Source organism: Phaethon aethereus (genome assembly GCF_964289735.1).
Source record: "Phaethon aethereus genome assembly, chromosome: 3".
Taxonomy (NCBI): Eukaryota; Metazoa; Chordata; class Aves; order Phaethontiformes; family Phaethontidae; genus Phaethon; species Phaethon aethereus.
The window spans coordinates 117,845,726-117,858,753 of record NC_138576.1 but is presented as its reverse complement, the minus strand read 5'-3'; the positions used below and the strand labels follow the sequence as shown (position 1 = coordinate 117,858,753).

The 13,028-nt window shown below is 38.9% G+C and overlaps 1 protein-coding gene across 1 annotated transcript in view; it reads left to right on the top strand.

Annotated features, from left to right (window-relative positions):
* The window catches only part of GPCPD1 (glycerophosphocholine phosphodiesterase 1), a gene marked incomplete at its 5' end in the record, with an annotated part of 37,248 nt that extends 24,640 nt beyond the window's left edge, over positions 1–12,608 (top strand). Inside the window, 5 exons of the mRNA XM_081997830.1 lie at positions 1,151–1,216; positions 2,188–2,324; positions 4,176–4,311; positions 4,656–4,816; positions 11,784–12,608. Coding sequence (XP_081853956.1) covers positions 1,151–1,216; positions 2,188–2,324; positions 4,176–4,311; positions 4,656–4,816; positions 11,784–11,988 — 705 coding nt within the window. The 3' untranslated portion in view covers positions 11,989–12,608. The remainder of the gene's footprint in view (positions 1–1,150; positions 1,217–2,187; positions 2,325–4,175; positions 4,312–4,655; positions 4,817–11,783) is intronic.
* Between the last annotated feature and the right edge of the window lie 420 nt (positions 12,609–13,028).

Below are 13,028 nucleotides of genomic sequence, written 5' to 3'. Positions count from 1 at the left end.
CTGGCCAGTGCATTTTAATGTATTGATAATTGTTTGCTAACTTAAAAAAACAACCAACCTGACCTTTGGCAGTTCATTACATACTCTTGACCAGGTAGCAGAGCCAGACACAGAGAAATGTTAAGTGAATTTCTAGTATGTTCCCATTTACAACTGTTTGCCGACTGTGGGCTTTATGTTGGCATATTTTTCACAGAAACAACTGACAATTGTTGACCAAATACAATTTGATACCATTCAGTGTTTTTTTTTTTTTTTTTCCCTAGAACTACTATTTTTTGCCCTTACTGTTTTTCCTAACGCCTGGACTGGTCATTAACATGCCTTTTAGGGACTTGTTTTATACAATAATACTGCTTTTTATTTGGATTGTGGGGATGATTCGTATCCAGTTATTTATAGGCTTATGTCAGAGCATGTATGAAATATCCATCAGTTACAGGTCATATACCCCACTGTATTTTTTATAGTTATGCAGTAATCTGATTAGACTGTAAAAAAATAAAGAACTTTGTGTAATAGACTGAACTACTGAGGTTCAATTCCGCTACCTATTTTGATACCCCAAATTTAATTTTCTTCCTACTCTCTTCTATACCTGTCATCTTTATAGGGTTAAAGAATCATCTACCATCATTTCCTTAATTTCATTAGCTGTTAGCTTTGCCTTTTGATTTGAAGTCACCTTATAATTAATTCCTTACAACAATTTCACATACTTTTGCTCTTATCGTGGTATGGCAAACTTGTGGATTTCATGCTCGGGACCATACGTTACATAAGATACTTTTTGCATTCAAAAAAAACGTTCTGGGGAAGTAGAAGACATGTCTTCTTTAGGAGTGAGTATAAATGGGGCATTTCTCACACACGTTAAGGTGAATTGACTTGCATTTGAACCTTGTCAAAATTTCGTCCTTAAGATTTTATCCATTTTTTAATGTATTTCCTAACTTGAAACTGAAGTAGAAAAAGGTATATACTTATCTTGTGTTAAATGTTAAAAACCTAGGGTTTTTTTTTTATTTTGCTGTTAGACCATTGGCATTAAATTCCAATGTATTCTCCCAGTAATTACCCTCGTTGTGCTTAGTTGTCCTCCTTTGCTGTGGAGTCTCTTCATATTGATTTTTTTTTTTTTTTTTTCCAGGTCTTGGAGTCTGTTTCTGAAGATGTTGGATTCAACATAGAAATAAAATGGATCTGCCAGCAAAGGGTAAGTAAATGCACATGTGATTTACTTTTATACCTTGCAGTTGTCATGACTAAAGCTTGTAATTTGACATGTCAATTTACGAGCTACAAACAAACAAAGGTATAATTTTGGTTGTTTTTTTTAATGCGACCCTTCTGTTTTATTATAACCCACTATCTTTAAAGCTGGGTGTATAATAGCACTGCTCTAGCAAATGAACTCTTAAAACAATAGGAAGTATTTATAGGTTTGAGTTCATAATGCAGCTCAGACTGCTTTTAATAGAAGACCCTTTTTAAAGTCAATGGATCACAACAGTTTAGGCATGCTCTACATGGGAAAAGTGACAAGAAATTCAAACTCCCTGTCCTGGTGCGGGAGCAGCTACAACATGGTGCAGTAATACAAGCAACTGTTTCCTTCTGGCCAGCAGTACTGCAGACTCATGTGGACTGCTTAGTGCTTGGTCTAGAAAGAAATGGTTGTCAAGGCTAGGACTGGAAGCGTGGAGTGGGAGAAAGAACTAAGAAGAGTAGTAGGTGGAAATCTGTGTAAATGGAGACATGCTAATGCTTGCAGAGACGGGTCAACTTCAGAAAGACTGGTACCTGCTATTCTTAATGACAAAGGATCCCTCATTTATTTCAACAAATCTTATTGTTGCATTTTTATATTTAGAAATAGCAATACAAAATATCTGTAATAGTTTTTAGTGATCTTTCATGGAATTCCTTTGTATTTTCAAAATGAGAAAAAGCTTCATGGAAACTCTCTCCTTGGATGGGAAGATGGTGAATTTTCTAGTGACTTATTGCTGTTAGAATTCAGCAGCACCTCACAGACTGACAGTCCTGTAAAGCTGTAACTAGCATTCTGTTAACTTACAAACTGAATTCTCATTTTGCTCAGTTTGAATGAGAGACCATTGCTTGTTAAAATATTTTTAGTAAGCATTAACTTAAATGGCTGAAATTTGTCACTTCTTCTTCTAGGATGGACAGTGGGATGGCAACTTGTCAACTTACTTTGATATGAACCTCTTTCTAGATATTATTCTAAAAACCGTTTTGATGAACGCTGGAAGGAGAAGGATTGTATTCTCTTCTTTTAATGCAGATATTTGTACAATGTAAGTTAAGAAAAGATGTACAATGTATTTTCTTCCTTTTATTTTTTTTTTTCCTGTAAAATTTACTTTGGACGTAAGAATACCCAACCTAATAACACACATTTTGATTAGACCTAAACTTAGGGTGCCAACATTGAATTTCAGTTTGGGAATTTAAATGAGAAATTAGACCACGTCGCCATCTGAGCTGTGCCAGAAAAAAACAGGAGAACAAAGTCAAAGTAAATATTTTTGTGAAGTGCCCTCCTGAATGCTTCAGGCTTTCTTGACACAACAACAAAAAGTCAAGGTTTCTTCTGGTATCACAAAGTCTTTTTTCAGTCATATTTAAGGGGTATGCAAGCATAATTTACTAACAATGTTAATTCTATTACAATTTTTCCATTTTATCTGCCTTTTAAAAGGATGGAAATTGAATTACCTGTTGATTTTTTTTTTTTAAGCGGTTTGTTTTCCTTTTATGGAATGTCATATTGAAGGTATTGGACCAGAGGAGAGGTGTTGAACTGGGGAACAAACAGTTGGGATGGATATGAACTGACAATATAGAATCATAGACTAGTTTGGGTTGGGAGGGACCTTTTAAGGTCATCTACTCCAACCCTCCTGCAATGACCAGGGGTATCTTCCACTACATCAGGGTGCTCAGAGCCCCGTCCAACCTGACCTTGAGTGTTTCCAGGGATGGGGCATCTACCACCTCTCTGGGCAACCTGTTACAGTGTTTCACCACCCTCACTGTGAAAACTTTCATCCTTAGATCTAGTCTGAATCTACCCTCCTTCAGTTTAAAACCGTTACCCCTTGTCCTATTGCAACTGGCCCTGCTACAAAGTCTGTCCCCGTTTTTCTCATAAGCCCCCTTTAAGTACTGGAAGGCTGCAAGAAGGTCTCCCCAGAGCCTTCTCTTCTCCAGGCTGAGCAACCCCAACTCTCTCAGCCTGTCTTCACAGGAGAGGTGTTCCATCCCTCTGACCATTTTGGTGGCCCTCCTCTGGACCCGCTCCAACAGGTCCATGTCTGTCCTGTGCTGAGGGCTCCCAGAGCTGTATGCAGGACTCCAGGTGGGGTCTCAGCAGAGCAGAGTAGAGGGGCAGAATCACCTCCCTCAACCTGCTGGCCATGCTGCTTTGCGTGCAGCCCAGGATATGGTTGGCCTTCTGGGCTGCAAGTGCGCACCACTGGCTCATGTACAGCTTTTCCATATGCTGTAGTGCTTTGTAAAAATAAGTGGTTTAGCACTGTTAATGGACGACTTTATGGAAATGTCATTTGATGAAAGACTACACTGATGAAATACGACTGAAGGGTAAATGGGCAGGAGAAAAGCAAGTCAAGGTACTGATAAAAGGGCTAAGGAACCAGTGTAAAAGAGTATATAATATGCTAATCCCAAAACTCTGCTTCCATCTGTTGTCATTTCATATCACCTTTCTGATAGCAGACTTGAAAAACATGTTACTAAGGTTAGGTATTGTATATTAAACATGTTTATGAACTCTTACCATTAATGTTCATCTTACTGTAATGTGCATTTTAGAAGAATATTACAGAATTGGAAAGTCTTCAAGGATTTTGTATAAGTATTTTGAGGATGTGTATCTGAGTTCAACTTAAAGTCTAGCTTCCCTAAACTGTGTATATTAATCTCTAATTAGTGGTAAAACTAACAGACAGAACAGTTTGTCTACATAGTTTAATACTAAACTCTAGTACCATCTTGTACCAGCTGAGTTAGAAGAACATGCAGTAAAGGGTGTAATCCTCCTCAAAGAGTAAGATTGAATTTCCCTGCTTTTTAACACATATGCTTTTTTTTTTTTTTTTTTTTTTTTTTTTTTTTGGTAACAGGGTTCGGCATAAACAAAACAAGTATCCTGTGTTATTTCTCACCCAAGGAGAATCTAAACTCTATCCAGAACTTATGGATCTTAGATCTCGTACAACTCCAATTGCCATTACTTTTGCACAGTTTGAAAACTTGCTGGTAAGCTGACAAGTTCTGGTATTAGTCTGCAGTAAAATTAAACTAAATGATTACTACTTTTTGTAAATCCATAATTTTTGACACTAATGCTTAAAATTACAAACACATCACAGAAGAAATACATTAACATTTAGTAACTGACAAAATAATATCTGTTGTTTCAATGTCTGTATAATACATTGTTTAAAAAATAGTGCTATCCCTAAACTCTTTAATTGTAATAAATTATTTTTTATTGTTACATATGAAATTGTAAGGAGCTGAACGTGTCAAAGGATACAAAATAACCTAATGTGAGAGTTTTTCAGAAACATGGATTTTAATTGAAGTATTTTGTATTTCAGGGAATTAATGTGCACTCTGAAGACCTGCTGAGGAATCCATCGTTTATTAAAAGGGCCAAATCTAAAGGTCTAGTAATTTTCTCATGGGGTGATGATGCAAATGACCCTGATAACAGGAAGAAGCTGAGAGAATATGGTGTTCATGGACTAATATATGACAGGTACTTCACTGTGTTTTAAAAATAATAATAATTAAGCTGAGAAATCATTGTATCCTGTTTTCTTGTGAAATTTTGCATTGGTGCAGAACATCTTACTTTGGTGCTATAAATGCAACAAGCCCATAACCCCAATTCAAAATCAAGACTAGCACTAATTCCTATTGTTTCAGCTGTATACATGAGGCAAAATAACTTCTGCTTCTCCTGAGGTTAACGTAAATATAATTTGATTCTTTAAAGAACTAGTGCATGGCATGCACATTTAACATGCTACTAACATTCCTGACAGTTACTCTTAAACTTTGTACATGACATGGTGAGGACAATGTTATTGAACTGTTTGGCTGAAATCTTCAGCTTTCTACATTTAGTTATAGAAATAGTTAACACAACTTAAATGAATGATTTTAACTTAATTTTTTGCGAACATTCTGTTGTGTTTCAAAGCTGTGAATTCACCATTTTTCCTATTTAAATTAATTTGGAGTGATCCCAGGGCAAACTGCCAAATTAGTCACTTCAGAAAGTAATTATAGCCACATAATTCAGGTGGACATCAGAATACTGTGGTAGATCTTTGAACAAAAGTGTTATTTTAGTTTCTTAGACAACCCAAACATTTTAGCTCTTACGACAAAAGAAATGAAATCCATTATTACAAGATGTTGATTAATTTTGGAAGCTGTATTAAATTAGAATTTCTGATAGGATATGAAGAATATGTAATTGGTAAAGCATTAAGTGTAACTGAAGTGTTACAAATGCCTTTCAAACCTTTTGCTTTAGCAAGGGCATTGCTTTGCCTGAAGAAATAAACGGGGGGAAATCAAGTAATTGTCCAGGACTCTGTTTTATGAAGTGAAAACTGAGAGTCAGGTTAACATATCTAGAGGCAAAAAATCAAATTTGTTTGCTCTTAGAGTTCTCAGTTTCCAGTGTAAAAAATTATTAACTCCCTTCAATCTATTCTTGACTATTGAGAGTCCTTCCAGAGTGGTGGGTCCAGTGCATCTCTGGTTTGCCCAAGGTCTCTCTTCTTGTACTGTATAAAATGTCTCCTCCTTTTCCTTGGTGGTGAAAAGGAATAACAAGATTTTTACATTGGGGATCAGCTTCAGACTGAAGTCATTGAACCATAAGTCCTCTTTCCTGCTACAGCAGTGCTACATGTTGTGCCTCTACTACAACTCAAGATGGAGTCCCCTTTAGTAGATGAAAACTCTCTCTGGACTAGTGTGCAGATGAAATGGCACTCTGACTCTTTAGTGTGCAGTCATAGGTTTTTTACAGAATTGATCGTATGGTATGCATGGCTTGAAGTGATAAATTATTGGCCTATAGACAGGTGGGGTGTTTAATCAAATACTACTGCATAAAGTGCTTTTATGAAATGTCTGTTCATCTGATGCCTACTAATCCAGTCTTCTAGAGTTCTTAATTACTCTTGATGCAATAGATCTGCAGTACTATGGTAAAATAGTAAAGCAGGCAACAGCCTTATTTCTGACTTCATGTTACTTTTATTACTTTAGATACTTAATTGCTCAAGACTGCTTAAATAATGTTGCATTTATGTGAAGGCTGCAAGTCTACTACGTGTCATCTTATGTTCTCTTTTGTACTGTTTAGTGTGTTTTAAGTTGCAATATGATAGCAGAACACCTTTTACCTCACCTTTTGATGACTAACCAAGTCATTAGAATTGCTTATAGGATGAATTCCTCTGTTGATTTAACTGAACGAAAAATTTTGAACCTTTCTGCATTATTTAGACCACCTAGATTCTTAATAGTATTCATCTCTTCTCACCACCTGCCCCTGTATCTCTTCCACCTTGTTGGCATTTTTCCACTATATTGAGAGGAACCCCCAAATTAGTATTAATTCCAGAGCTATTTAAAAAACAGTAGTTCAGTAGTGCATTTTTTCTTCTTTCTTTTACAACTTACAAACTGCTTGAGTAGCAAACAATTATCTTGTTTCAGTATAATTGTTGCAGGCTCATTAACTCTAATTTCTGAACATTGTTGACCTTTATTCTGTAGGCCAAAACAAATACTGGAATGTTCCTTTACAATTCCTAATTTTTCAAAATCTACCAATTCTCTGAAGAGAATTAAATTTCATCTTAGAAGGAACATGACACTTCCTGAAAATTGCATCATGTATCTCAAGCTGGACGTCTTGAAATGCAGGTGGTACCTGCCAGTCCTGGGTGGCATGTTGAAATGTAAAACCTGGCAGCAAGTGTTTCCATTCACAGTTGGAGCTGCTGGGTGAAGAGGCAGTCTTTCAAATCATTTGAGGGTATGAAGTTAAAAGTAAATTGTCAAGAGTTTAAATAGGTATGGTGTAGACATCTATATTCTGTGCTGTTTGAAGTTTAGCAATAGCTAAATTCAAAACCACTGTGAAGCAAAACTCAAGCAGAGAGAGTTTTCTGTTTCACTGTCTGTTTCAAGGTCTGGAAAAAAGTAAGGACTGCAGTAATCTGTTTATTAGTGTAAAGCCAGTTTATGCTATGGCTGCATCTTCAAATTCCAGAATATTTCCAGGGATGAAATCAAGATGTGCTTCTTTCATGGCTTCTGCAGAATTTTTGTTCTTTGGACTTAAAGCCAGATATTTATTAGAAATTGCTGTGCCTGGTGTTTCCATCCTAAGTGTTGTTTGTCTGAATAAGCTATGAAGTGAATACAGAAATTTCAGGTTGCTTGGATACAGTCCTGAGTTATTGTTATTGCATGCAGTAATTATTTCAAAGATTATGAACTATCTGGGTAGAGATGATTTCTAGAAGTTATTTTTTCCAAACGTTAATCATCCACATAGAGTTGAGCAAAACATTGTAGCCACTTGCGAAGATGGCAGAAAAACTGTGTCCTGAATACCAAAAGTTGTTGATACCAAGTGTCGGGCAACAAAAAATGCAGGTAGGGGGTCTGACTTCATTTTGCATGGAGAAAAACTGAAAGACTAAATCTGTGAAGCTTATGGATGCCAACACTATTAAAATGAACGATCTCACTGGGGAAGGGGAAAGAAGATTTTCCCCCCTGCCTCCATCCAGTCCTTTCTCCACTTGGGCTGCAGATTGTTACACATACCCAAAGTCATTAAACCAAATGGATGGTCTAGTGCAGTTGCCGGGATAATATTCTGATTTTTTCCCTATATTCAACTAGTATTCATCTCAGCATCTAAAGTATCCAACCTACCTGTGTTAAAAGGGCAACCTACAGAAAAGGGGCCACCTCTGCCTCTGGGCTTCTATTTGGGCCCTAATGCAGAAAAGTACTTCAAGTGTATGACTGAGTATCTTCTGTTCACACCAAAAATTAAATCTCATATTTGAAATGCTTCATTAGTTTGATGTTTAGATTTTATTTAGAGAAGAAACTTGAACCTATTGTAGTGAATTCTCTGGATTGGAAAAAATTAAGTTTAAAATGGGATTTGTGGGGTGATTTATCTGGTATTTTTCTCCTGGATAAGCTTTGTAAACAGTCCAGGAAATATTTTTGTGTTTGAATATACTTAACTTAAAGAACAATGCAGTCTTATGTTTTTACACCAGTGGGCTATATATTAAATACCAATGTGGAGAGGGGGTGGGTGCTAACTTACACTTGCATTTTCCATTATCTTTTTTTAATTCACTTTACATGACCTGAGTTCTGTTTGTTGAACAATACACACAGCTGCATGAAAATACTATCAGTAATCCTCAAACATTTATGCTGAAAGCTTTTCCATGAGAATCTTCAGTTTGTTTGTCTCCTCTAAACACTACAGTTCCTTATAGCTGCATGTTGTATTTTCAGACTCCAGACAAAAGCTCTGTGCTCTATTATTAGTACCTTTCCAAAACTAACACAAATTTAGCTGGCAATAAAGGCAAGAGCATTCAAAACACTTCTCAAAACTAGAAGACTGTCTAAATGTGCACCATTTTATTTGCCTGAAACTGAAAGTTGCTAAATAACAGCATGACATACATATGGGAAGTTAACTAGTAATAGTTGATTTATAATTTAATCTACTCAAAGATTCAATTAAGATGTTATGCAATGACAGTGTGAGTCTTTCCTATTTGACGAATTGCAAAGTAAACTCCAGTTTACCTTGAGATGTAAAGACAAACGAGAAGTTTTAATCAAAAGCTTCACAAAATCTTTTTTGGCATGAAAATGGTATTTTGGTGCTGCTGACTCTTTGTTTTTGGATCCAAGCACTAGCAAAGAAAAAGAGCTGTGACTGATACTTGCTGGATGTATGTGTTTTCAGAGATCACAAAAACACCTGATAGGAGCTAAGCACATCAGTTCTATGCCCACTGCATAACCCTGGAATGTCCTGCAAAGCTTTTTGTGGAAAGTGCTAATTTAAAGTAATATTTAAAGTAATATTCAAAAGGCTTCCTAGTCATCTTCAGGGCTTGCTTATTAATAGGAAGTTGAATGGAGGAACTTTAGTACATACATACTTATAACTAATTGTTCTGTTGAAGAATGAACAACACGGAGATGAGAGTTTATTCCTTATTTTGATGGTGACATTGGAAATGTTTGTCAGCAAAACTGCTACCATGGAGTTCCGGAGGGCAGACTTCAACCTGTTCAGGTCATTTGTTAAGAGAGTCCTGTGGGAGACCATCCTGAAGGGCAAAAGGGTCCAGGAAGGCTGGACAGTCTTCAAGAAGGAGATCTTAAAGGCGCAGGAGCAGGCAGTCCCCATGTGCCGTAAGAAGAGCTGGTGGGGAAGGCGACCGGCCTGGCTGAGCAGGGAGATTTTGCTGGGACTCAGGGAAAAGAGGAGAGTTTATCACCTTTGGCAGAAGGGGCAGGCAACTCAAGAGTACGAGGATCTTGTTAGGTCAAGCAGAGACAAAATTAGGAAGGCAAAAGCCCAGCTAGAACTTAAGCTGGCCACGGTCATAGAGGATAACAAAAAATGCTTCTACAAATATACTAACAACAGAGAGAGCCAAGGAGAATCTCCATCCCTTACTGTACGGGGGGGGGGGGGGGGGGCGCGGAACATTGTCACCAAGAATGAGGATAAGGCTGAGGTACTTAATGCTGTCTTTGCCCTGGTCTTTAATAGCCAGACCAGGTATCCGCAGGGTATTCAGCCCCCTGAGCTGGAAGACACGGATGGAGAGCACAATAACCCCCCCACATAATCCAGCAGGAAACAGTTAAGAACCTGCTAAGCCACCTGGATACCCACAAGTCTATGGGGCCTGATGGGATCCACCCCAGAGCACTGAGGGAGCTGGTGGAGGAGCTTGCCAAGCCACTCTCCATCATTTATCAGCACTCCTGGTTAACAGGGGAGGTCCCAGATGACTGGAGGCTTGCCAAGGTGACGCCCATCTACAAGAAAGGCCAGAAGGAGGATCCTGGGAATTACAGGTCTGTCAGCCTGACCTCGGTACCGGGGAAGATCATGGAGCGGTTCATCTCGAGGGCGCTCACAGGGTGTGTGCAGGACAACCAAGGGCTCAGGTCCAGCCAACATGGGTTCCTGAAAGGCAGGTCCTGCTTGACCCAACCTGATCTCCTTCTATGACCGGGTGACCCGCCTAGTGGATGAGGGAAAGGCTGTGGATGTTGTCTACCTGGACTTTAGTAAAGCCTTTGACAGTGTCTCCCACAGCATTCTCCTGGAGAAACTGGTGGCTTGTGGCTTAGACGGGTGTACTCTTGGCTGGGTGAATAACTGGCTGGATGGCCGAGCCCAGAGAGTTGTGGTGAATGGTGTTAAATCCAGCTGGCGGCTGGTCACAAGTGGTGTTGCCCAGGGATCAGTTCTGGGGCTGGTCTTGTTCAGTATCTTTATTGATGACCTGGATGAGGGGATTGAGTGCTCCCTCAGTAAATTTGCAGATGACACCAAGTTGGGTGGGAGTGTTGATCTGCTGGAGTATAGGAGGGCTCTGCAGAGGGATCTGGACAGGGGTGGATCGATGGGTAGAGGTCAACTGCATGAGGTTTAATAAGGCCAAGTGCTGGGTCCTGCACTTTGGTCACAACAACCCCATGCAACACTACAGGCTTGGAGAGGAGTGGCTGGAGAGCTGCCCAGTGGAAAGGGACCTGGGGATGCTGGTTGACAGCCAGCTGAATATGAGCCGGCAGTGTGCCCAGGTGGCCAAGAAGGCCAACAGCATCCTGGCCTGTATCAGAAGTAGTGTGGCCAGCAGGAGTAGGGAAGTGACTGTACCCCTGTACTCAGCACTGGTGAGGTTGCACCTCGAATACTGTGTTCAGTTTTGGGCCCCTCACTACAAGAAGGATGTTGAGGTGCTGGAGCGTGTCCAGAGAAGGTCAACGAAGCTGGTGAGGGGTCTGGAGAACAACCCTTATGAGAAGTGGCTGAGGGAACTGGGATTGTTTAGTCTGGAGAAGAGGAGGCTGAGGGGAGACCTTATCGCTCTCTACAACTACCTGAAAGGGGGTTGTGGCGACGTGAGTGTTGGTCTCTTCTCCCAAGTAGCTAGTGATAAGACAAGAGGAAATGACCTCAAGTTGCACCAGGGGAGGTTTAGATTAGATATTAGGAAAAATTTCTTCACCGAGAGAGTGGTCAAGCATTGGAACAGACTGCCCAGGGAGGTGGTGGAGTCATCACCACTGGAAGTGTTCAAAAAACATGTGGACGTGGCACTTCAGGGTATGGTTTAGATGGCACATTTTTCAGGAGACTAAGTGAGGTAAATGCCAGTGGGTAGCTTTTTTGTGTATCCAATGAAATATTAACCATTGTGTAAAAGGAATACCATTTTATATTGCAAGATGAGCAGCAAAACTTAGGGTGCTAACCTTGAACATACTGTTTATGTAGACTTGCTGATACCTAATTTGACTCCAGTGGGGAGATAACCCTAGTTGCTTTTTCTAGTCTGCATTTCTGTGAACTGTCAGGTTATACTGATCAGTGTTTTCTTTTCTCATTTATTCAGGATATATGACTCGAATCCTGAACAGCCCAATATATTCCAGGTGGAGCAGCTGGAACGTCTCAAGAAAGAATTACCAGAGTTGAAAAGCTGTGTGTGTCCCACAGTTAGCCACTTTAAATCCATATCTCCATGTAAATGTCATCATAGTTGCCTGGAAGAGAAAGCTGTAGATAACTTGAAGAGTGTTCAAATGCAAAAGGACTGATTCTAGGCAGAATGCTGTTTTGTATCCATTTAACTTTCACCATTGGAACAGTGCTGTCTATGCCTTCAGGTTGGTTTGTTTTATTTTTAAGTCCCCAGATAGCAATAACTGACAGTACTTGTTAAAATTTCAAACAATGTTAAATCTTCAGCCACCTATAGTTATTGTTCCAGTTTACATATACAGTTTTAACTTTTCCCTATAATCAAGTCTCAAATCTTGCACAAAAAAACCACCACCAACAAAAAACAAACAAACAAAAAACACCAAAAACCCCCCAAAAAACTAAGTATTAACACAATGGATGTGTTTTTAAAAATTAAAAAAACTAAAACTAAGCAGTCTGAGGAGTAGAAGCTCTAACTAAATTGTAGGGAAATTACAATGATCTGATACTGAATATACTGAAAAATTGTTTTGACTTTGATTTTACTTCAGTGCTACAGCTTGTCAGGCCGTGTCTGACAACGGGAAATGGAGAGTGATTGTAAGATACATAGAATTATGGCCTGAATAAATTGGTACCTCATATATATGTATTTGCACTGATAGATCCACCTGTACAAAGCTTTGTGCCGTTTTAAAATATCTATATATTTTTAAGTCAACTGCAATGCATATTATTCCCCACTTCATTGGACACTTAGGCTGCTGCCATTATTTTCTGATTTGCCAATTCATTGGCACAGTGTCTCTGTATAGCAGTCAAGGGTGAACCACAAGTATGACTCTGTTTTTTCATTAGTCTCCCACAGACCTGCTAAACTTTAGAAATGTTGCAAATAATTCTAAGAGAATTACAGAAGCATCTTCAGTGGTTGCGAATCTGTTTTGCACAGTAACTTTAATGAACAGAATACATACCATGCACAAACGACAAAATGCATGCTTTAGTTATTAAGCATGAAATTGAGGTATTCGCTGAGGTCCTTGCATCTTTACGGTGCTAGTTATGTGTGAAGGGTGCAAGGACTAACTCAACTACTTAATCTTCTTCGCCTAAAGCCACAAGCCTATTATTCACAAACATTTGAAGAAAA